Consider the following 26,052-nt stretch of genomic DNA (forward strand, 5'->3'; position numbering starts at 1 on the left):
TGTTAGATCAAAATTAGAATATGCGTCTATTATATGGAATCCCCACACGAAGAAAGACTCTATTAGAATAGAAAGAGTTCAAAATAAATTTCTGCGGTTTCTGGTGTACAAGAGAACAAGCATCTTCCCCACATATGAAAATAGTACTTCTCTTAATGAAAATTTTAACACAATGTCTCTCAATCACAGAAGAGTGTTAAATGACATGATATTCTTGTACAAAATATTAAATAACAAATTAAATAGTAAGGATTTGGTCTCTGCCTCTCAGGGTACCCAATGGAAACATACGTGTGGGCAATGGAAATTTCTTTTATTGTAAGAAATCTCGAACAAATGCCACAAAACAGTCACCAACGTGGAGGATGGGTGCAGTCCACAACAAACTGAGTAAATGTAAAAAAGTTCTGGATATACACAGTATGAGTCAGAATAGATTTCGCAAATATATTATAGATATTCTATGTAACTGGTATGAACACTGTAATTGGGTAGAATAACCTGTTGTGTTCTTCTTCTTAAATAAATAAATAAATAAATAAAATAATAAATTTATGTACAATCAACAAATAAAGGACATTTTAGTATTAGACCCTATGCATCCTGAATAAGATAGTGTTAGTAATTGAAATAGTGTAAAATAGAGGGTTGTTTTAGAGAAAACAAAATTTGACTTACACGTTCTAAAATTACAACAATTTAATTCAAAATAATTGCAGTTTTTATCTAGTCAGTTTTATACAGTAATTAGGTACATAATTATCATTGTCGCTTTAAGACAGGTACTTCAGCATGTCTTCAAAATTAATGAACACAATTTTGAAGATAGATTATTATGCTTTACTTTACAATTCATCCTTGCAGTGCCTTTTGTTACCATGTTCCTTTAAACATAGTGAGTTCCAAAATTCCACCCTTTCGTTGTGAAGACCTCCACAGCGCACCACCCTTTCAGATCCTATGTCCAGGAAGCAGCGTTGTTCAGGTGTGAATTCGGGCCATTCCACTGGCTCTTTCGTTGGCGTCGGTTCTCTACAACGGAAAATGAGACAAACATACTTATCATAGTTTTTAGTTCTATTGTTCATTTTCACTGAATTTTGGAATTTGTTATTGGTTTCAACCTAATATTCAATAGTTATGAACAACTCCTCTTAAATTACTTCTACAGAATTTCTTCTCTACTTTTCTCTTTGATTCAATATAAATGCGAATGATAAAAATCCAAAAGATTACATTTATCATATTTCTGAGCCTTCGGCTTCTATACGGAGCCTTGATTGGACTTCATTTGTTTGGATTACTTTTGTTATTTTAATGTTTTTGTATGCATAGTTAGTGTTGGGAAGTACCTATAGGTACAAAACGCGTGCCTAAGGCCCATACTTAGGCACATTTAGTACTTAGTACCTAGTACCTGTTCCTAGGTACGATTTTCCTGTACCTAGGATATATATATATATATATATATTAGGTACATTTTTAGATACATTTTTAGGTAGGTCGCACAAAAAACAAATATTGTAAATTTTCTTTTTTCTTTGAAATTTTTTGATCCATTTCGCACACATTGATCATAATTTGTTACCTATTTCTTCGTCATTTCTGGACTAGTTGGTAAGTACTCTTTAAAAATTATATTCATTAAATGTTAGTATTTCAGTTACATGTATTAACTGATAATTGTCGTTGTGAAAATAATATTTAGCAGTATAAAATCAAAGAAAAATCTGGAAATTTCGGATATAAATGCGACAAACAACTGGAGGAAAAGGAAATGGATAAATTTTTCTCTCTTAGTGAGCATATTTGTGTTTTCTGATTGATTTGCAGTACTTTTCTTTAGATAAGATTTGTTACAAACCTCAACACACATTTTCCAAAGAAAATATTTTATATGTCGAAAGAAGTTTGATAAATCAACCAGAAAATACAAATATGTTCACTGAGCGCCAAAATGGATATGCACTCTTTATCTACAAAACTCAACTGTCCTTATCTAATGTACAATAAAGTTCCCCCCCCCCCCACGGTCTATTACTATAATTAAATATCATATTCTAACTTCATTTGTCAGGTAGCAACTTGTATATATACGTATACTGGATAGTATTATTAGTAGTGATATGAAATGTGAACGCAAAATAAAATCAAGGTTAGGAATGGCGAAAGAAGTCTTTAGGAGGAAGAAAATACTATTTTCTGGTACTTTGAATAAAGAGTTGAGGAAAAGACTCATAAAATTGTTCATGTGGAGTATTGTACTGTATGGGTCAGAAACATGGACATTACGCAAAAATGATTAAAAATGACTGGAATCTTTCGAAATGTGAGTGTGGAGAAGAATGGAGCGAATTAGCTGGATCGAGAAGAAAACTAATGAGATGATGATAGAAATAGTGGGAGAGAAAAGAACGATTTTAGACATTATTAAGAAGAGTAAAAGATTGGATAAGAAGGAACTGGTATCATGAAGGACGTGCTAAAGAATATGGTGGCAGGAAAGAGACGGAGGGGGCGAATGAGACAACAATTAATGGACGATATCGAAACATAAAAATCGTACGTGAAGACGAAGAGGTTAGCGGAAGACCGTGGAGCATGGAAGCTTCTCAGTTGCAGCAAGTGACCTTCCAATAATGGCAGAATATTTTTGTTAACTTTATAAAGAATGAAATGATGCTACTTTCTTAAAGGGTATTTGGCTAGTGTTGGTAACTTAATAATAATTTATCTTCAAACTTATCCGTAATCTATAACACTAGTAATCACACTCCTGTGTTCACTCTTTTAATAATCTGTAAACTTTATTCTTACTCTTAATCGTATCTTTCTTGGTTCCTTAATCTTTTTAACAATATCTCCTTTGAATCTTACAAATTCATATACTATTATAATCTCCTAATCTTTGTCCTTATGACATATATTTCATATCCTTTAATACATCTTGTTTATCTTCATCAACATGACAACCACAGACTATAAATCTTACGCTACACAGTATGACATTTTCTACCGTGACATTTTCTACCAACAATTTTTATATCTGGTGGGATAATTTTGGATAATGTGTGTGGTTTTCTCTTATTCAATTGTTCTTTCGTAATTGTTGACTTTGATTAACCATCTGTCTCCATTAACCTAAAAGGCAACGTGGGACGTTAAACTAAATAAATAAATAATATCCATTGTTTTGATATTTCCAAATTACACATCTAGAAAGAGAGAAGAAATGGGAGTCCAAGAGTCTGAATGAACAAATTCATCAACGTGTGTTTAATGACCAATCGTTCGGAGTACAGCTACGGAGATAGTAAGTTTCTAATCCATATATCCCTTTTATTCTTTTCATGAATTTTTATTTATAAGTTTCTTAATTTAAGACTCAGAAGACAGTATTTCACTTCACATGCTTTTTTTTTATTTTACTTGAATAATGTTGCAAATTATTTTAAAGTATTTGCAATATGATTATATGATTTTATTGCTCTTATAGCTATTTGATTTTATGTTGAAATACTTTTGTTGTTTTCTTTAATAAAATACGAATTGCGAATTACATTAGAGTCATTGTATTAATTATACAAAAGAGAAAATTGTCAATCTCAAGTTGATTGGCTCGGGTGAACAGAATGCTATGTCACATTTTCTAACTTTCGAGTAAATTGGTAACATTCCTATGGAATTCAATGCAATAACATATACCAAAGAAGTTCCTTTGTCATCTACAAGTATATTTCCTGAATTACATTGCCTACATACTCTTCGTGATTCAATCTCAACCAACTCAATTTCATCAGAAGTGGCGCTTATCATTATGTTCGCCCGAGACGTTCAATTATGCGACAGAATTTAAATGAATAATGTCTACTAAATCTGTTATAATAAAATTTTCATAGAATAATTCAAGTTCCAAACAAAATAAAAAATTTGCATTTTCGAACTTTTTTTCTTTTCTTTGCTGTTTTCTTTTCTTTGCTGTTTTCTTCACTTTTTTAAATATATATTTTAACTTTCGAGCAACGATAGGAGGGAAGAAAGTATGGTGATCGTGAAAAAGTCGTATTCGAAATTTCAACGCATTTGTACATTTCATTTTTCATACATAAACTTATACTTCTTATTAATATAATCATTGCTTACTTCATTTCAGCTTAACAGAATATCAAAAAAGTGATTTTTCGATGTCTAGACGAATACTCGCCTAGAGGTCTGACCGTTAAACGTATCGAGACCAAAGTTTGAACTTAAAGTTTGGTTTAACTAAAGATTAACTCGGAGAAAGAAGAGGATATAGAATTTTCTTCCCACTCCCAGATATAAGAGCAGTTTACTGAAGGATGAAATTTTTTTAAAAAAATCTCGAAAACGGCGCCAACGATTTTGTTTATTTTCTATAAATCAATATTTCATTTTACAACCCTATACTGAAACCGCCAATTCAGCAGAAATTTTATTTGGATCTTGATGTCTTTTTTCAGCACGAAGGCTGTGTGTGATATATAGTATAATGTGCGGTCAGAATTCCTATACTACGGCCTCTGTATCTCTGGCTCTGACAGCTATGCGAAAAAGAAAGCGAGGGTTGATACTACATTGACACCCCCCCCATAAGGACCAATGAGTGACCGAGCTGTCACCACTCTGACATGGAAACAAGTCGTTGTTGCCGCTTCGTATTCTCCCTTTTGTTTGTGCATAGTTGAGTGAAAAGTGCTTTGAGATTGTGTTTGGTTATTGCGACTTTGTGTTTTTTCTTTTCTTTTTGTGTGTTTGGGTGTGTTGTTAAGAATATTGTAATTACGTAGTGACAATGGCTAGTTCTTCAGAACCTAAGGCAAAAAAAAAAAAAAAAAAAAAAAAAATAGGAGTGTATAAAGGACAAAGCCGAGAATTGATATACAGACTTCGTGAATACTTCGAGAAAGAGCGCGACATGGTGGCCCTCTTCTCCCTGTGACGAGGGTGGTGGACAGAGTGGCTGACGCCCTTCGTGTGGGAAAGTCTACTATTAAGAACATAACAAAAGAAAAATGTCCCGAAGAACTGAATTCTCCCTCGGCAGTTTTGGTTACTCCAGGCAAAAAAAGAAATCGGCCCAATGTTATAACGTCTCTAGATCTTTTCCAGAATGACGCAATAAGGCAACACATTTATCAATATTATATAAGGAAAGAATTCCCGACTCGCGGTAAGCTTCTGAAGTCCTTGAAAGAAGCAGGGCTTTTCGAGGGAGGGAAAACAAGCTGGAGTGTTGTGTTAAGGCAAATTGGTTTTAGGTGGAAGAAATTCTCTGGAAGAAAAGTTCTTATGGAAAGAAGCGATATTGTTGCGGCTCGATGCAAATTTCTGAGAGTGATGATGAAAATGAACCCGGAAACCTTAGTATGGTTGGACAAAACATGGGTGAACGCAGGACACACGAGAAGCAGTGCGTGGACAGACGACACATCCGAAGGGACAATGAAGACGCCTATTGGCAAGGGAAGTCGACTTATTTTGCTTCATGCCGGGACTGTGCGCGGATTTGTACCTGAGGCAATGTTGCTTTTTAAATCAAAGAGCACTCGTGATTATTACGAGGAAATGAATTCCACAACTTTCAAAGACTGGTTTATTAATAGTCTACTTCCAAATATTAACGAGAATTCCGTAATCGTGCTTGATAACGTGGCTTATCATTCCGTTCAAACGAATAAACCTCCAAATACGAACAGCAAAAAGGAGGACATGATAAGGTGGCTTGAAAAAAATAATGTTCCTGGAGTATCACCAGATATGAAAAAAGCCAAATTAATAGCATTATTAAAAATCTATAAGCCAAGACAGCCATCATATGAAATCGATGGAATTGCTGAGGCTCACGGGCATACAGTTATTCGACTTCCACCATATCATTGCCATTTTAACCCAATTGAGTTAATTTGGGCTCAAGTTAAAGGTTATGTGGCTCAACATAATAAAACATTTCGTGTAAATGACGTGAAAAATTTAGTAATAGAGGCGATCGAGAAAGTGCCCCCGAATAATTGAAAAAACGCCGTTGAACACACGTGGAAAATTATGCAGCAAGCTTGGGAAGCTGAAGGTGTCTTCGAACAAACTGTACAACATTTAATCATAACATTGGGTGATGGTGACGATAGCAGCGACGACAGTGACGATGAAGAAGATATTTCGGCAGTTAACTCTGACGAATTATTTCAAGATTGTGGAGTTCAACCTATCGATAGTGACGAATACATGTAGGCAGCGAAGGTATGTCAGTTTACTCGATTACTTTATGTTTAATTCTGGCTATTTTTAGTTTGTTTCCTTACACGAAAGGTTTTAAAAATCCATGAAAATTCAGCATTTATTAAGCAATTTATTTCGGTTGTATTTGTTTGCTTTTTCTGTTTATTCTTAGCGTGTGCGGTTAAACTCACGACAAATTGGCAACATTGTTTTGTCCACGTGCAGAAGTGTCAGAGCCAGAGACATAGCGGCCATAGTATAATAAAATTCCTAATTCTTTTAAACAAATGTCAAGTTCACAATTTTAAAAAGGAATGCAAATTAATTGTATAATCATGTATTTCATACCATTTAATATATCTTGAATCAGATATTTATGTGTAACTTCAAGATTACAAGTGACTTTTGTGTCAAGTAACAGAATTATGAACAAATAATGCTTTAAAACTATCCAACTCATTATTCGAGTATTGTTATATCTTCACTTGAATGTAATACGACATCTGTAAAGTATTATATTTTAAATATTTTGTATTTTCTGACGAAACCATGACGGTCACAGTTGCTATGGCGGTAAAATAAATACACACCTACGATCACAAATACACCTACTTAAAATCAAACCAGGGTCTTCCACAACAAAGCTGATAACCCAAATGAAGTGTATTGACTAACCCTGTAGCCCTGTCAATCTGACGAAATTATCGCTTTCAATTTCAAGCCTGCTATTATAGGAACTGTAGTATTAAGGAAAAGAAGCTTGAGCGCTGTTAAATGGGAAAAAATCTTTCTTCCAAAATAGTATTATTGTTACCATTTCGAATTTAATTGTTAATGAAAACTCTATGCCCAATAACCTAAATTTCAAGATAGTGAAAAAGCCAACAAGCATTGAATTGCTATATAAGAAAGGCACGTCATTCTTCTAGAGTTCCTACTATTTAATATACTTAATATACATATTTAGTCAGAAGATATTACATATATAGGCAGTTTCTCGGATTCAAAATTATACACTATGGCATAAAGATATGCTCCCTTTTGTGTAATACTATGGTTATAATGATCCAGTTTCTTTCAGAAAGAGAGTTTACAGTAAGGGTGAATGTGGTCGACCGTTCACATTGCCTCAGTACTAGAAAAAAACATTAAACTCAAACGAACTGGGAGACCCATATAAATTTGAAATCTTTGAAATTTATTACAAAATTATTATTGTATAGAAAGTTCGTTAATTTTTGAATCAAATGAAATAAACTATAGCATCTACTCTAGTTTAATTAATGCTAACAAATAATAATAATAATAATAATAATAATAATAATAATAATAATAATAATAATAATAATAATAATAAAGATTAATATTAAAGTTTAACCACAAAGGTTGTACGTTTGGAATAAGACACATTTGTAAAACTGGTTACTGTTGGTTTATTAAATCTTTAAAATTTTGTATTTCAACATCTAGAATTTATTTTAAAATGTTTTATCTGCATTGAATGTATTTGTTGAACTTTTATTATATTTTCAATTTGAATTGCCGCCGAATGGAAAAAGTACTTAAGTTAGTAAATCTGAATAGTTTAGATTTTAAGCCTTATTTTTATATTTAATTATTCTCTCCTAACTTCATTAGCTTTGTAATCAGAGCAAATCTTCCGTTAATGATATAGACAGAAGAAAAGAATAAAACTCTGTTCTAACAAATATATTGGATGAAACTGTAAAAGTAAGCTTTCTTTCTCAAGGAGATTACTTACCCTGTTCTTGCAAAATTCGTCCACAGATCTAACATGATGTCCACCATTTTATCATCTTCCGTTCCAGCTTCGTGAACAGGAATAAACGCAGAAGCGGTGAATAAATATAACAAATCGTCCAAATGACAAACACCTACAGAAACAAGGAAAGGAAACTGTCAAATGATTAAGAATGGTTACCAGATACATTTAATATCATCTGTATACTCACTCACGAAATCAATTTAAAGAATCTATCTTTATCCTTACCTCTTTGTCTGGAGAGAACCAGTTTATTTATACTTTCGATAGTCACAGCCAAAAGTGTCCAAACTCACGAAGTCTGCACTCAGGAGTTGCACGAAGAGAATATGACTTGCAAATGCCAAATTAACTTGATGTCGAAATGGTGATATGATGTAAGGTCGAGTATGCATGATGTGAGACTGGTCATGTTGAGTTGGTTATACGAAAATGGGATGTTGAAGTGATATCGTCAGTGTCAAGTCGAGTGAGATTTATGTCGGATTGATGCTTTGAGCGTGAAGTTCAATGAAGTTAGTCCAAAGTGTGCGCCTTTAATCGTGGTTACTTTTTGCGGAGAACGGAAAACGAAGAAATAGTCGTTTGGAAAGTGAACCATCTGATATAAGAACAAAATAACGCACTGTCCAGCACCATTGTCATTTGAAAGCCGCATGTTCCCACTACAAAAATGCCAGGTTCGTCGAGTTGTATTCACTTGTCCGGTATGAATATTCTGTAAAATAAAGTCAAATGGTTTACTTGCTGTTAAAATTTATCATCAATCCAGTTGAGATTCATCATCAATGCTCGCTCTATCATCTTCGAATGCACGAAAGTTTGCTTCCCACTCTAGCAGCACATTTGGTGCCCCCTACTAAGCTAATCATCGGAATGATTGGTTATTGGTAAATACGAAACCAAGGTAGCTGAGTTAGGTTGGCCAGCCAACAATTTCCCGTCATTTATTCAACGTTTTCGACCTAATACCAATCGTAGGGGCTACGATGGCAAATCCTGGGTAAAGTGAGCAACTACAACGTAGGGCAAATGTGATGCTAGTTTCTAGTATCCTTCGATCCATGGTTTCTTCAGTAGAAAGACATAGGCTAAATGCCAATGAATTTCATTAGTATTGAATTTCACCGGTGTTAAAAATGCAATCAGCGGCACGTTGACATAATAGGTACACTTCATCCATTTCATAGACTACTCACACGGAACGAGAGAACGGAGATTTACGAACATTAAAGTGTTTGCAGTGGGAGGGTGCAGCTACTAGACTCCAGTAGATGCCGTTCTTTGCGTTGCTTTGCTCTTATGTCACGTGGGATTGTGTATTATTATCAGCTTACTTATGTGCGTTTATTACGGATAATATGTTTCAATAGAAAATTCAACTAAACCCACATTATATTGACTAACTAGCTGCCACGTACGTGCTCTATGGACATTATATTTAAATTGAAGATTCAGTTGAACTCACATAGTACTATCTAATTGATTTAAGTATGTTTACTATGGATACTTTCATAAAACAGAAGATGTAATTGAACCCACGTATTATTAGCTCTAAATAAAGAATACAATAGGCTTTATAGAAACTATATTTTACTGATGTAAAGTGGATATGAACAATGATAGAATTTCATGTTTTCATTTTCTTCCTTATCCATTTTCTCTTTACACTTACCGAAGTCGTAGTCTGTTTTACCAATCAGATTTGCGTAAGAGTGTTTTCCTCTGTAGGAGAAATGGTAAAAATATACTGGAGCTGCACGATGGGAAGACATCAGCCTCACAGATTCCACCAGGCCACCCAGGAACAAGCGATCAGTGTACATCTGAAATTCAAATACTTGAAATGAAGATGTACAGAGTTGTGATGAAAGAAAATTTACAGATATAAATAAAATTATCAATTTCACAAAAATAAATAAGTGTATACTACTAATTTCGGCTTCATAAATATTAGGAGTAATTTGTATAGGAAGTGATGAAGCTCGCATCAAACAAACAGATAATACTTAATATAGATCTGACGGGCTATAGACGTAGGCAAATTTACCTAAGAATTTGAAAGGCCACCAGAGGAGAAAAATACCTTTATGCTACATCATAGCATTCTTCGATAACGAAGGCCATTTTTCAGGAGTGGAAGTGGAATGGAGATATTCAAGTTTCTTCGCTAAGAATAATTTATCAGAAATTGGATATTTTCATTATCCACGCTATAACAATGGATAGAAAACGATTTACTGAAAAAGTGGCATTCTAAATCTAACGCACTATATCACACAAATAACTATTGCCAATCGAAATCACTCAAAAATTTTGGTTGGCGTTCCATTTAATTAGAAATGGCTAGATATTAGAACCTAGCTTACAGTAGCATGACCATATTAATATTAAATTCGTAGTTTGAGGCTAGGATTAACAACTGTTATTGGTGACATCTCGAGCAGTACATTTAGCTATATGAGAACATCTCGAGCAGTAAATTATAACGAAACAAATTATTGGTATAACTCTGTCTTAATTTATCTTAAACGATTGGAGAAGTAACGCCTGTCTTCCTCAGTAAGTCAAAGTGACTCCGATCTACTGAAAAAGACAGACTTATTCTCGAAACCGTATAGAACAAGATAAAACGATGCATTTACCGGTAAGATTTTCTAATTATTTAACAGCATGTGTTAATTCACTTTGTTAAATTAATACAAGATTATGATGTATATTACAAGTACTAAGATAACTATTTGGCAGAAATAGCTTAATGTTCATTTCCTCAATTCCAGGGTCTATTGAAATTCATGGCGAGTATTTGTTAGTGTTTTAACTACGCAATTGGGAGATTTCTGATTCAAATCGGCTATCCTATTGTAGTAAAATACCAGTATAATGACCTGTGGGAATCTCTGAAATTAATTTGTTATAGTACAATATTGTTAGACTGAAATTCTCAGGAACTCAACTATCGCTATATCCACTGCAAGATATATATTAGTTCAACGTGAATTTAAAGACAAAATATCTTAATATTTATTAAATAAGAAGAAAGGTTAGAATATATACACGAAACAATATGATGTAAAGTAATTAGTTGAAATATTTCTATAATTTTTCTACAATTCTACAATAAAATAATTTTTAACGAGGAATATTACTCTAAAATGAGCATGTACGTAATTAAAAGAAATCCTTAATAATTGCAGTTAATTTTTAATACTTTATAATAAGAAAGTATCTGTCTTGGCAACGAAGTACAGTTCCATAGTTGCATGGGAAGCTGTGGGAAGCTTATTTAATGGGATAACACCCATTGGTTATTTTCAAGTCGCTATCCTGCTCGACTGATCGCGTACATGTGTGAAAAATAGTTGCTATATCACCTGAATAATAAAATAGTGTAATAAGAAAAATATTCATATTATATAACAGGATGAATTTGAATTATAATTTGACAATATAATCATAGGCAAAAGACGAAATTTCATTCGCTAAATTGAAATTTCAAAATTTGTTAAAATGAAATGTTTTAACACACATTAATTAGGGAAAACAGAACGGGCCTAAATTAATCTGCAATTTTGAACATTTTATTATTCTGGCGTTCAGTACAGCAACATTTTACTGTATATTTTTAATGTCTTTCTCCTCAATTTCACCAGATGGATGTCAGGACCTTTCATACGCCATGATCAATTCTTCATTTCAATGGCCACTTACTCCCATTGTTTATTGTTCAAGACTTCAAATCAGTTGGCCTCCCAGATAGTAGTTGACGGTTCGTTAAATAAATCTAAGAACAAATACTTGAACAATAGAGTAATATAATGACCAGGAAGTAACAGGAAATTACATGTGTACAATCGTATAAAATTATTCATATCAACTATATCTGGTTGACGGTATAGCAAAAGTTCCTTATTTACAGGTAATAACATTTATAATTCATTATCGGACTCCTGAAGCAATTAAGTAATTTCCTAATTTGAAAGATCTTTATTCTATATTCTGAGAAGAAGATAACAGAGAATTTTTGTGCAAGAAGGGGTTTATATAAATATGGCAATCATTCTGCTCTTGCATGACAGCTTCCATTGTTTACAACTAGCAGAAGATACCATATATCATTGCTCGGACTTTACTGCCCCAAAATATTCAATGTCTATAATTACTGTTTTATTAAAATCAAGAGCTAAGTTTTGTTCAGAGCAAGATTCTGACTGTAAACTTCAAAGTACTGATAACAATTCAAGTACGATGAAATACTTACAAAATGAACAAGTGAAAAACAAATAATTTCTTTAAAAATGTTAGAGGTAAGAACTTACGTTGGTGATATTAGCTTCTGTCTCCACTGTTATTGGACGATCTCCAAAGTAGAAATTTCGAATTTTTCTAGAGACGTCATCCACGTTTAAAGCCGATTCCTCGTAACGCAGAGTGATCGGAGCCAGTCGATTAAATTCATCATTAAACTGCTGAAGCCGTTCCGGTGATCTCCAAAAATCTACGAAACAACAACAAATTATCTTCTGCTTCAGTATTTTAATAAGGAAACAACCGAACTTAACAATTCTTCAGCTTAAATATACTCTGTACTTTTCCGGGCAGTTCGCAGTACTGGTACCTTTTTCTACTTTTTAAAATTACAATTTCTTTAGTTATTCATATTTTTGTATTTATTAAAGAACTTTTAAAATTTAAACCTATTTGAAGACTGCAAAAAGATTAGATTAAGTACATTTAAAAGTAGAGATGCAAGAAGCTGAGTTTTTCTAGGACGTAGGTTTTTTCTCATTAAAAGCCGACTTTTTTTGGAAAGAGTCGGAAATTTTCGTGTTTTTGGCTTTTTATGATTTTCTTGTTCAAGTACAATTTTTGTTTCCCTGTAGTGAATTCTACAATTCAAAAGGTGCGTTTACAATATTCAGTGCTTGCAGTACTATGTTCATTTCGGGGCTAGCTGTCTTGATTGGTTTTCAAACTGGCATTGCAGTTATTGCCAGCAAGTGTATGTTTTGCAACCATATTGCAAATGTCGTTGTTTTGGTTGCCTAATCATCCTATAAGTGCCTGCAAGTTATACACCTTGGTATCTCGTTCTCTCTTCAGAAAACATTTTATCCTAAGCTTCTAAACCTTCAGTTACAAAATTAAAGTTATAAACAGTTATTTTGGATATAACATCATTATTCACAGAATTCCTTCTTTCTTTAATGTTATATTCTCTCAAAATTTTTGAAATAAGAAATTTATGAGTGACGTTTTAAACGTTCTCTCCCTGATATTTTAGCGGAATCAATAAATGTTATATATATATATATAGTTATAACGAAGTTCTATAGTTTATTCATAAATTTTAAATGGTACTTTCGATCCACGAAATCTGTTATATTGCTAACACTATTAAACTTTTTAGTAAAACATTTTTGTCGTTGAACATTAATTTAATCTATATTATAAAATTGAAAGTGACTATGTTTGTGACTCTTAATCTTTTGAATCACCAAAACGATCTCGATCACATTTTCAATATGGACGAGGTTCAGACCCGGGGTGGTTTTATCATATCACTTTGACGGTATAAGTTAAGGGAAGGAGAGTGACGAGACATTTAAAGGTTACCGATATTAGTGTCGAATCTATAGTTTTCGTGATCGCTCAGATGAACAGTGAGACTTCTTCAGATACCGTGATAACGGTATCTCATGTGAAATAATATTGTCTAGCGAGCTCTTGTTCCACATCTTGATTATCTTTTATCTGTTTGAAGATATCAAATAATTACTGTAAAATTAGCAGTATTTTAATTTCGCTGTGATGGGGCCTCTTAAAATGCATAATATTAGAAATTTTTCATAAGCCTTGTCTTATACCAGAAAGAAGACTAGTTTGACAACTGAAAAGCATTTTTTTTTTTTTTTTAAATAATATAATGTGATCTTAAGGCTACATATGTTTAGAAGTACTGTCAGGAAATTATTTCGTATAAGTGACAGAATAAAAACATGCAGATATGTCTAAAATTGTGAACGTTATCTACTCTTAACAACTCACTCACAGGCTGTTCGGAAAGACCCATCTTCGGATGTGAGTCCTGCCATAACAGGTACTTTATTGTATGTTTCATCTCGAAGGATTTTGTAAGGCTCTTCTGGTAGAAATACATCTTCTTCTTCAATCACGTCTCTTTCAGGAACAATAGAGTAGACCATTAACGGATCTATCTCCCACTTCTGAAGAACAAAATCATGATAACAAACCTTAGTTTTCATTTATGTATTTATTTATTATAAGTTTTACTGCTGTGCCCTTTATCCTAAAGCAGATGATGAGAATTGAATAATGATGATGAAATAAATGATGAGACATTCAATTAAACAACAATATATTCTGGAAACTCTTTCGTGGGATTAAACAACAGGAAAAAAGTTGGAGGAAAGGATTAAACAACATAAGTACGACGTGAGGTTGAAGAGGGATAGTAACGCAATACATAAACATGTGAAGAAGATAGAATATGTGGTAGACTGTGAAGATGTAGAGGGGCTGGAAAGAGTGAGAAGAAGCATTGTAAGAAAATGGAAAGAATCTGAATGAATACGAAAGGAAGAGAGCGAGGAGCTCATGAACTGGAATAGTGAACTAAATATACATAATGTATGGAGAAATATACTGGATAAAACATAGAAGTAAGAAAAGTAACATAGGTGTATTTTACAGCAGATAGCCAATTAAAAGTTTAAGGTTTTCAAAAGAGAAAGTTGTTCATTTTAATAACACAGGTATGCTAATTAAATATTAAGATTTCAAGTGAAAGTTGTATCATTAAAAGTTGCAAATATGTAATGAATTAAAAATTGTTAACAATGAAAGGATGCATCTGTTGGTTCCTAGATATACCTCCTATCTTTTTCTGAGATGTATAAGCTTATTCTTAGAATTGTATTTTATAATGTGTCTGATGAAGGCAAAAATAATTTGCCGAAACTGTAACGATGTTATTTATTAAATAGTGTATGCTTTGGTTTCTGGTGTTTTGTCCTTCGTTATTTACTTTTATAGTAAATCAAAACGCAAAAGAAATGAATATAAAAAATTAAAAAAAAAATCGAGTGGATTTATACTTACCTCGGTAAAAACTTTACAAACTTATAGATTATGTTCCAGAACTTTCATATTAACATATTTAAAGGTATTGAAATATTTTATTTCTTTTAAAACAATTATTATGTGTTGATTTAATAGTATTTTAACCTTTAAATGTACTTAAGGAAACTTATATTCATTATTTTGTTATAACTTAATATTTTTTTGAAAGTACGTAATTTAATGACATTGTTGTTTCCTCTTAATCCTTTGATATATTGTATTTTTACTTCTCACGCGCTTGCTAATTATTTGTTTATCTTCTTTCTTGTTACTTTTTCTAAGATTTCTCCTAATAAAGCAAAGATTACCACATGCTTTATAAAGAACATAATATGAACTAATGAGGGAAAGTAAGAGAAGATCAGGAAAATTAAAATGAGTCAGGGAAAGACAGCGAAATGCTTCAAAATATATCAAAAGTCAGGGAAATCTGCTAATTTAGACATTTTATTTTTTTAGGTGCCCACAGACAAAGAATCGAAAAACATTTTAAAAAAGTATTATTAGAAAAGTGTTCAGAAAAGAAAAATAATCTTTAGAAATAAAGAAATTTGATACGCACTGGATAGTATTAAAACTTCAAGCTCTGAAAGAAGAACAAATTAAATAAACACTTTAAATGTGGAAGAAAAAATAGATTTATTGGTTGTAGATTCTGAATGCCGAGATATTAAAGAATTGTTGTTAAAGGTGCATAACCACAACTATTTGTTGAGGGGGGTTCAACACTACAACACACTTCTTCTTCTTTCCACCAATATGCTCTTTAGGCTAAGGGAGACAATGATTAAAGGAAGTGAATGCTGATGGATGAATTGGTGGAATGAAAAATTGGGAGGAAAGGGAGTACCCCGAGAAACCTACGAGCACGATGTTGTCCACAACAAACTTATTTGGCCGGAGATCGAACCAGGAACCCCACACACCAGATGAAGCACTCTACCACTGAGCCACCGTACTCTAGGAAATTTTAAGTACTGCCACTTTATTCTGTGAAAATATTTATATATTCTCTCTCTCTCTCTCTCTCTCTCTCTCTCTCTCTATATATATATATATATATATATATATATATATATATATCTTGTAAAATCAAATGTATATTCTACATCAATCACTTTCCTGCTAAACAAGCATAGTTTCATTAAGAAACTGTACAAATATATGTCGAGTTGTGAAGGTTTTTTTTTTCGGGAGGTTCGGACCCGATGAAGCTCCACTTGGGTGCCTACGTTAATGTAATTATTACTATTGGATACTAGTGTTTTATTGTACTTCAAATGCAGGATGTTTGATGCACAATAAGTTTTACAGTAACAAAGTACGCTTATAATATATTTAAGATAAAAAATAAAAAAAGATCGTTGGCGACTCTGCAGATCGTGGGGGACGATCTTTTTTTAAAAAACTTTTTTTTCCCAAACCTAACCATAAACGATAGTTGGATGGTTGGTTGATTTGGGGTTAAGCTTCCCGTTCAGCACTAAGGCTAAGCGTAAATGATAGTGTTTGCCGTGTCGCGGATTAGGGGAAATGAACTTAGTCATAAAAATTCAGGGAAATCAGGGAAAGTCGGATTTATGTAATCAACTATGTTGCGCTTTACATAGCCTCTGCGCTGAGAAGGTTTTTCTTTTCTTCTTTCTAAATTAAGCAAACTAAAGACTTGCTACTTACGCTTCTACGAAGCTCACAATTAATCAATTTAGAATATACACAAAATAGAAAGCTGTATTATTTAGAATCTTTCACTTTTACGTTCCGGCTTATACCTTGTAGGATAAAGCAGACGGATTATTAATGGAAATGCATGATAATGGAATAATTAGTGAAATAAGAATGTGGGAGGAAACGGAGGAACCCAATGACAAGATATTGAGGACCACAAAGTCACATGACTTAGAATCGAAGTAGAGGCCCCTCGATGAGTACTCCACCACTGAGCCATGGTGGCTCCCAAAAGTAGGGTTGTATTTCACTTAATATGAATTACTCCTCTCTCGCTCTACTTTTGTAAAGTCTCTTAAGATATTTTTCTAACGACAATAACCTTAGTATAAAGTGGCAGATTCACAAAATCTTAATTGGTAAAGAAAGAAATTGATAAATGCACGTACCCACAGTGCTGGGTAAGACTTCACTATTTCTGTTGCTTCCTTTTCTCTGAGACAACGAACTAAGGCATAAGTGTTTTCTGTCGGACAGTTTAAAAGCTGTCCTTGCTTTCTTGCAATCTCACGAGCATTCCTTGCTGTTGCCCAGGGCTCCAACGAATCTCCGCTGTGAAGAATTGCACGATGGAACAATCCTAAGGAAAAAAACTATCAATCAGTTAAATACGAATACTCTTCAGCAAAAATTATTATTTAAGTAGAAAATAAAGATTTTAATTTACTGTAAATTCCTCGTATGATGAAATCTAAACAAAAGGCTAATACCCATCGCAAAAGAAACAAAATATTGTGAGCACGCCTTCGGAAGACTCTGCTTCCATCTTCAGCTTACTGTTAGAAACATTTCGAAGAGGATTTAAAACATGGGAGAAAAATGTGGATAGATAAAAAAATGGTTAAAAGGTTTTAAAATATGTGAAGCACAAGTCTTTTGTCAAAAATAAACACATACCAATGGTCAATGTTCATGGTTATTCACTGGTTTTTCCCTACTTTCCAGACGGCAGAAATATTGAGTGAAAAGACAGCTTCAAATCACATTTATGTCTTCTTTATCTAAATTGACTGTAGGTTTCTCTTTATGAATGTAATAGGCTTCTCTAATTTTTCGTTCAGTTGTTGGTTTTGCTTTCTCTGTCAAAGATGAATTTACTATTCTATGGTTATTGTCTTCAAGACGCGCTGCCAATCCGAATAAAGTTGTAGGATACGAGGTTTCGATGTGTGAATGTGTTGAGCTATTCTGGTAGAAATATCCCTTTTTGTTTTTTTACCTATATATATATATATATATATAAATTGTTAAATGACATTTAATCCGATAAACACCACTACTTGGATGAGAATCAGTAAAAAATGCTTTAAAATTTATTATGTATTTTTCTATAGACTTAGGAGGAACTTCTGAAACCACGATGTAGTGTTTTTGCAGTATCTTTTTAATATTTGCCGAGAAATGTGGAACCACAGGAACACCAATCCATTTGTCAATTGCGGCATCTGTTGTTGGTTGATAGTGGGTCCCGACGATCTCCTGTTGTACCTGCTTGTACCACTTCAGTAATAAATATTTTTTGGAAATTATTTTCTTGTCCGATTTTTATTAAATATTGAATTTCCTGATTGAGATCACCAGGGAGGTCTAAAAATAGAGAGAAGGGAGAAGTTTTTCCAAATATTCATTTTCTCAAGCTATGAGTATGATGATTTGAAAATAATATACTTTGTAGCAGCAGAAGGTTTGCAATATACCCAAGTAACAGACTTATTGTCTTGTCTTTTGCTAGTAATGTCAAGGAAGTTAAGAGCTGCATTTTCTTTAAGTTCCATCGTAAATGTAATTCTAGGGTGTATCTCATTAAACTCATCAAATAATTTCTTTAAGTCCTGAGATTCCTTGTATAGAACCAAGGTATCATCAGCATACCAAAAATATCTGATACGAGGAAATTTCGTAACAATCTTGATTTCAAACATACCCAATATCAAATTAGAAAGTATTGGGGAAAGAGTACTACCCATAGCCAATCCATTGTCCTGTCGAAAAATGATGTCTTCAAATTGAAAAACATTATTTCTCATGCAAAAAGCTATTATTTGGAAGATTAATTGAATTAATAACTTTTCAATTAATATTTTGTTGTGCACTTATTTCGTTGTCTTTTCTTAGGTATTGCAGCCATTGTAACATCTAGAAAATACTTCGGCCAGTCTCCATTAAGATAGATCTTGTTAATAAGTGAAATCAGTACTTTGACTGCATTATCTCCTAATCTCTTGAGCAAATATACTGGTACGTTGGAGTTTCCAATGGCTTTTCTCCTCATATCTTGGATGATGACATGTACTTCTTTACTTTTCGTGGGTCCTTCATCAATCCCCTGTCTGTTTCGATCACGACGTCTCTTCTCCGATTCTTCTCGTGATATAAATTATGTATTCCTCTCATATCCTTAAGGATTCTCTTACGGTCAGTGACTATGTGGCCTTGTTGATTTTCGAGTCCTAACTTGCGTATACAGTACTTTCATTAGGCTCCTACCCAAATCCTGTGCTTTCTGCTACATCACATCATATCTATTATGTCGTTGAAGTTCCATTATATCTTGACACATCTCTTCCATGTACTTCTCTCTGACTCTATTAGTTTCACTTCTCAATTCATTATTCAGCCTTCTTTGTTCTTTTATGTCCGTGATTTTCACACTTGTGAGTTCCTCCATCTTAAGCATCTCTTCAGCTACTCACGGTTTTCTCGGAGATCTTTTCATTTTGTCCATGTTTTAGTGAGTGTATATATATCAGGATCTGACTTTGCCCTAGTTTTCTTCTACACTGCTTACCGTTTCGTTCATTAGAATTTTTCTTCTATCTTTTCTTTCATAGTACTGTCTGCCAATTAGTTGTTTCGATTTCTCTTCCCATTTTTCTTGATTGACTTTAACCAGGTTTACACTTCTACCACTAAGAAATTATGATCCGAACCAATGTCCGTTCGTGGTAGCGTCTTAACATCCCTTATAGTATTCCTGAAACGTTGCTTAGCAACAATATAATGGATTTGATAGTGTCTTTATCTCCTAGACTTTTCTACATGTGCAGTTACCTTTTCCATTTATTAGACGACTTATTCGTCACCACCGCAACAGGTTGCCTACATAAGTAGATAAGCATGTGGCTCCGTACGTCCTTTCTACTTAGTCCAGATGATCCCACTATCTTACTCTCTCTCTTCTATCCCTCCTTGTCCCACCCATATTGCCGGCTGCATATGTCAATAATATCATCACACATTATTCCTACTTCATTGTCAACACGGTAGGTTTATAGATAAAGATGTGTGTATATATAGAGAGGGAATAACTTCTAGCGGTCATGGTAATTTCGTAGTTATACATCATAATGTATTCAATAGATATTCTAATTTCCTTGAACATTACGTATCAGTTTCTGATTTTTTTCGTAGGTGATAAAAAAAAATCCATAGCTGAGCTTCACTCCCCCGATACAGAGATGTAAATTCTAAATTTCATCATACGAGGATTGCCCGGTAAATATCAAGGCAATTTACAGACAATAAGAAGTAATGAAGTTGAAATTACATTCACTATTTTTAATAATATCCCCTTACTGCAACACATATTTTCCAGCTGTCTACTGATTTCTGTATTCCGGAAGCGTAGAATTCTGCAGGCTGAATCCTCAACCACCATAGAGCTGCATGAATTATTTTGTTATCATTGTGGAACTTTTGTCTTGCGAGATTCTTCTTCAGAAATCCTAAATGTGGAAATCAATCGGTGCCAAGTAGAGCTATAAGGGATGTGTGACACTCTGACCCAATGCAATTACTTAATAACTGGTCTATGTGATCCACCATTATCGTGTAAGAAAATAACACCTTTTGCAGCCAATCTTGAACATTTCTTGTGAATGGCCGTCCCGAACTTGATCAGAAAGTAGCATAGAATAATACTTGACATTTATAGTTTATTTCTTTTTCAAGAAATCCCCATACATGAAAGTTTTTGGTTCGAGAATACTGTTCTCATAACCTTACCCAAACATAATACTGTGAGAAACTGGAACAGGGCGTGGGTAGAGAATCTGCATATACATCGCATCGATTCTTTCTTTGTTTCAGATGTGTAGTGACGCACCCCTGTGTCATTTGTTGTGAAGAGGGCGGTGCATGGTCATTCTCACATTTGTACATAGGCTATAGTTCTTGGTGATTGAAACCTATTCTGCTTTCTGGTCAAAATTAATTTGTTTCGACTCCCATTCAAAGGAAACTTTATGAAGCCCTAAATGAATTCTGATAAAAATGTCCACAGAGTTTATTGATCCATGTTTCATATACGGTAAGTCAATGATCGCTAAAAAAAAAAAAAAAAAAAAAAAAAAAAAAAAAAAAAAAAAAAAAAAACATATTCACCAATGCGTACGGTTAGTTATTTGCATTGGAGTCGAACGTCCCTTTCAGTACCAAGACTATATGAACAGTGTACCTATTTCAGTTTAACGTGGTATTGGAACCACGTCAGCTCCTGCCAGAATTCTAGGTCTTCCGCGCCAAACATGCGTACGCTAACTATATAACCACGTGGGACTCAACACTGTATATAGCTGAACTTATAGTGATCTTTTGAGCCGATCTCCAGGAGGGTTATCCTAGATAGATTCATGAACTTTGGGGAACTCCATTCAAACATTGATAAACGTGTTCCTGCAGTAGAACCCAGTACTCTGATGTCATATTTAATAATAGAGCAAGTTAACATTTGATACTTCCACCATCAGATGTCAGATATGAACTGTTCACCTCGGAATAGTTACTAAACTGATTAAGTTCCCTGTTCGGATTGTGTGCATAAACTGGATATTTACTGGATGCATCATCGCATACCTTATAGTACTAATTAGATATAAGTAATAAAGACTATTTAAGCATACTTGATGTTTCCTTCAAGAAGAAACACATCATAAAAAGAAAGGAATTGGTTTCTAGTAAGAATCAGACAGTACCTGCAGAAAGTGGTGACAGGACATGGTAGTGTGTGCTGGCGCCCCCTGCGCTCTGTCCGAAAACTGTAACTCTGTCCGGGTTACCTCCAAAAGCTGCAATGTTATCTCTTACCCATCGAAGGGCTGCTGTTTGGTCCTTCAATCCATAATTTCCTGGAGACGCAGAGTCCTCTGTGCTTAAGAAGCCTACAAAGCAGAAAATGTAAAGTCAGTGTTGAAGTTAGGTGGTGGATCAGCATAGCTAAACCTCACTCATACTACTAAGACATTTCAAATTCAATTAAATATTAAATTGATACTTTCATGACGATTATATGCATCTTAGAAGCCACGGAGGCTTAGTGGTAGAGCGTTCACCTCTGGTGCATGGGGTCTCGGGTTCAATCCCAGCTCCCGCCAAGTGAACTTTGTGATAGACAAACACGTGTGCGTGGGTTTCTTCAGGGTTCTTCGTTTCCTCCCACTTTCTTCATTCCACAACTTCATTCATTTCTTATCATCACCGTCTCCTTTAGCCTAAGCGACATAACTGTGGGACATAAAACTTAAAGATTTCATTTCATTTTTATATACATCTAAAGATAGGAAGAATCAAAACACACACATTTACATACAAACGTGCGTACCTATTTCTATAATATTAGATAAATTACTTTCATGACAATATCTAGAAGGGAAGTCTTCTGTTGGGGTGAATTTTTTTTTTTTTTTTTTCATTTTTGTGAAATGCGGTTTCTGCAATTTGATTTTATGTACCGGTACAAATATCAAGTCGGCAATCCTAACATATTGTATCAGAAATTTTTTAATGGAAAAATCTAAAATCGGTAATTCACTTTTCGAGGTGTTTTCTTTGGACGAAATTGTTAAGGCAAAGGACAAAATGTTAATAAATCCAAATAGGTTTTGTTAAAAAAAAAAAAAAAAAAAAGAATTATGCTAGTGAGTAATCTTGTAGTCTGTGTAGAAATGAGTGTTTTGGTAAAAGTTCGTAATTGGTTATGTTAGGACGTTCAGTTGGGTAACTTACTGTGGTAACCTGGATTCAATATAGAACACATCCTATAAAGCATGGTTTAATGAACGTCTTGATGAGCTGAGGTGTTTAGTTTTTCTTTCTTGTTTAGTTTTGTTTAGAGGTACGCACGAAGTGGAATAATAAATACAATAGACTGTATGAAGTTTCAGTTCCATTTCTTAGTAAAGATGCAGCCACATCTTTAGGTTATGGGTACCAGGAACGCTGTTAAAGTTACATCTAACAAACAAGGACAGTTAAGAAGAAAGGCTGCATCTAAAGTGATAGGTTAGAAGTGCGTGCTGTTTAGTTCGAACAGTCTGAGACTTAACCTAATTTAGAACAGTTGCAGTGCTGTAGTGTAAGAAAAAAAAATCGACCCAGTTTGTTTGAACATATTAATAGCAGTATCTTGAACTGAAGTGATACCAACAAAAATATCCCTTGCACTAGTTTTTCGGTTCATGACAAGTGCCCCCACTTCCTGTATTTGGCGGCAACAAGATGGATTTCACAAAGAACATTAAACCCTTGACCGGTGAAACAGACTGGCCAGTGTGGAAACGCAGAATTCGTGATTTGTTAGATTATCATGAAAACACATTAGATGTAATTGATGGAAAACTTGTGAAGCCGGAACCACCAGGTGAGAATGCCACAGAGGCACAAACCAAACAGTTCAAAGAACATAGTGACATTTATCGAAAAGCGAACAGTTATGCCAAAACAATGATAAGTAGTTCAGTTACAGACTCGGTATATCAAAAGATAATGGACAAAGAGACTGCTCATGAAATGTGGGAAGCGTTGAAACAACAGTTCGAAGCCGCGTCCAAAGATCAGCTGTTTAAAATCTGTAGTGATTTTTTCGGGTTCAGTTGGACATTAGGTGAAGATGTTTCTACCCATATTGCAAAACTCAAGGGTCTGTGGAACGAACTAAATAACGGTTTAAAAGCAAAAGGTGAAAACACGTTGCCAGATCTTTTGCTCGTGTGTAAAACGTTACATATACTACCGAGTAAGTTTGAGACTTTTCAGTCAGGTTGGATGCTACTAACTAAAGATGAAAATAAGACATTCGACGAACTTACAACTCAGCTGTGTATGTTCGAAAGGAACTTTGCGAAAAATACAGACAGTTCCAAAGTTGTTCAAGAAGCATTAGTTGCAAAAGCGAACAAACAAAAATTAAGTGATAAAGCAAAAGGGAAGAAACCAAAAGGAAATGACGTGTGTAATTACTGTTCACAAAAAGGCCATTGGGTTAGGCAGTGCAGAAAGTGGATTGCAGACGGTAAACCTGCAAAGAAGAAAACGGGAAATAGTGAAAATGTAGATACCGCAGCAACAAGTGTAGCGTTTACAACTTTTTGTGAAGATGCATGTTCGGTTGAAATAGACTCAACTGCATGGTGGGTAGATAACGGTGCAACGAAACATGTCACAAATTGTGCAGATCATTTTGTTGATTTTGAACATTTCGAAAGCCCTTGTAGTATTAAGTCAGTCGGAAAAGAGAAATTAGTGGCAATCGGAAAAGGTACCATAATAAAAATAATAAAAAGCTTAAAAAGCTCCAGCTCTCCAGGTTGGGATGAAGTGCCATCCATGATTGTAAAGGAAAGTTCTCTTCTTATTGCACATCAACTCTGTCATATAATAAATCATTCATTTTTGACAGGAATTTTTCCTACGCGGCTTAAGTTAGCTAGAGTTACACCTGTGTATAAAAAGGGAAGTAAATTGGAGTTAAATAATTATCGTCCTATTTCAGTTTTGTCGTGCTTTTCTAAAATATTTGAATTAGCAATGAAAGCGCGACTAAATAACTTTTTCCTTTTAAATAATATAATATCCACAAGTCAACACGGGTTTCAAAGCCAGAAGTCAACCAACACTGCAATCTTTAATTTCATCTCTGATGTAGCAATGGATATAAATAAAGGAAAGCATGTAATTGGCATTTTTGTTGATTTATCTAAGGCGTTCGATTCTATAGACCATGGTATTTTGCTAGAAAAATTGTATTCTTATGGCATCAGAGGTGTGGCAAACAATTGGATAAAGTCGTATTTATCTGAACGTAGTCAAACTGTTGTCATCTGTAAAGAGGTAAATGGCAGAAGAAAAATGTTTAAATCATCTTTAATGAAAGTAACAAAAGGAGTACCACAAGGATCAATATTGGGACCTCTTTTGTTTGTTGTATATATTAATGATTTGGTTAATAGTCTAGGCTGTGTGAAGTCAACATTGTATGCTGATGACATAAATGTTCTTGTCAGTGGAGACTCAGTAAATGAAGCAGAAAGGCTCACTACAAAGACGCTAACAAAAATTATTAGTTGGTTAAACATAAATAAATTAACTATGAATTTAGGAAAAACTAACATTGTCAAATTTCGTTTCCCGGGCCAAAGAAATGAACTTGTACCAATAATTGTAGACACTGTAGAATTATGTCAAACACCATCTATTAAATTTCTAGGAGTATATGTTAATGAAGATTTAACATGGAATACTCATGTTGAATACATTAATACAAAACTCAGTTCACTCTGTTTTGCATTCCGTAGGTTGCAAGGTAGTTTGTGCAAGGAAGCTGTCATGTCCTTATACTATAGCAAAGTTTTTTCAATAATAAACTATGGTGTTATATTTTGGGGGAATTCGAGAATAAGTGCTAGTACATTCCGAATACAGAAAAAAAATTATTAGAATTATGTTTAGTATGCCTGAACGATCCTCATGTAAAAATGTTTTTAAAAAATATAAATTATTGACATTACCTAGTTTATATATATATCGCACAATTATGTATGTAATCGAGCACAAGGATTTATTTACTTTAGCTAATACGATTCACTCATACAATACTAGGCAGAATTGTAATATGTATATTATCCAACAGAATTATGCAAATTTTAGCAAAACTGTGTATATGAATTGTATAAAATTATATAACAAATTACCAGCAAGGTATAAGGACATTAACGAAAAACGGATATTCAGAAATACTCTGTTAGAATTATTGTTAGAAAAAAGCTATTACTCTGTGGAAACTTATCTTACTGATAATATATAGAGAATGTAAATATCTGACAACTGTAATGCTTAATTGAGGATTGTCCTCATTTGTAAGCTATGAACAGGCAAATAAATATGAA

The 26,052-nt window shown here is 33.8% G+C and overlaps 1 protein-coding gene across 1 annotated transcript in view; it reads right to left on the minus strand.

Annotated features, from left to right (window-relative positions):
• Positions 1 to 674: 674 nt before the first annotated feature.
• The window catches only part of LOC145669052 (juvenile hormone esterase-like), a 42,068-nt gene continuing 16,690 nt past the window's right edge, over positions 675 to 26,052 (minus strand). Inside the window, exons 4-10 of the mRNA XM_081737413.1 lie at positions 21,865 to 22,050; positions 17,281 to 17,471; positions 14,073 to 14,247; positions 12,340 to 12,518; positions 9,696 to 9,846; positions 8,000 to 8,132; positions 675 to 1,032 (exon numbers count right to left, since the gene is read on the minus strand). Coding sequence (XP_081593539.1) covers positions 846 to 1,032; positions 8,000 to 8,132; positions 9,696 to 9,846; positions 12,340 to 12,518; positions 14,073 to 14,247; positions 17,281 to 17,471; positions 21,865 to 22,050 — 1,202 coding nt within the window. The 3' untranslated portion in view covers positions 675 to 845. The remainder of the gene's footprint in view (positions 1,033 to 7,999; positions 8,133 to 9,695; positions 9,847 to 12,339; positions 12,519 to 14,072; positions 14,248 to 17,280; positions 17,472 to 21,864; positions 22,051 to 26,052) is intronic.

The sequence above is a fragment of the Thermobia domestica genome, chromosome 13, assembly GCF_964235325.1.
Source record: "Thermobia domestica chromosome 13, izTheDome1.hap1.1, whole genome shotgun sequence".
NCBI lineage: Eukaryota > Metazoa > Arthropoda > Insecta > Zygentoma > Lepismatidae > Thermobia > Thermobia domestica.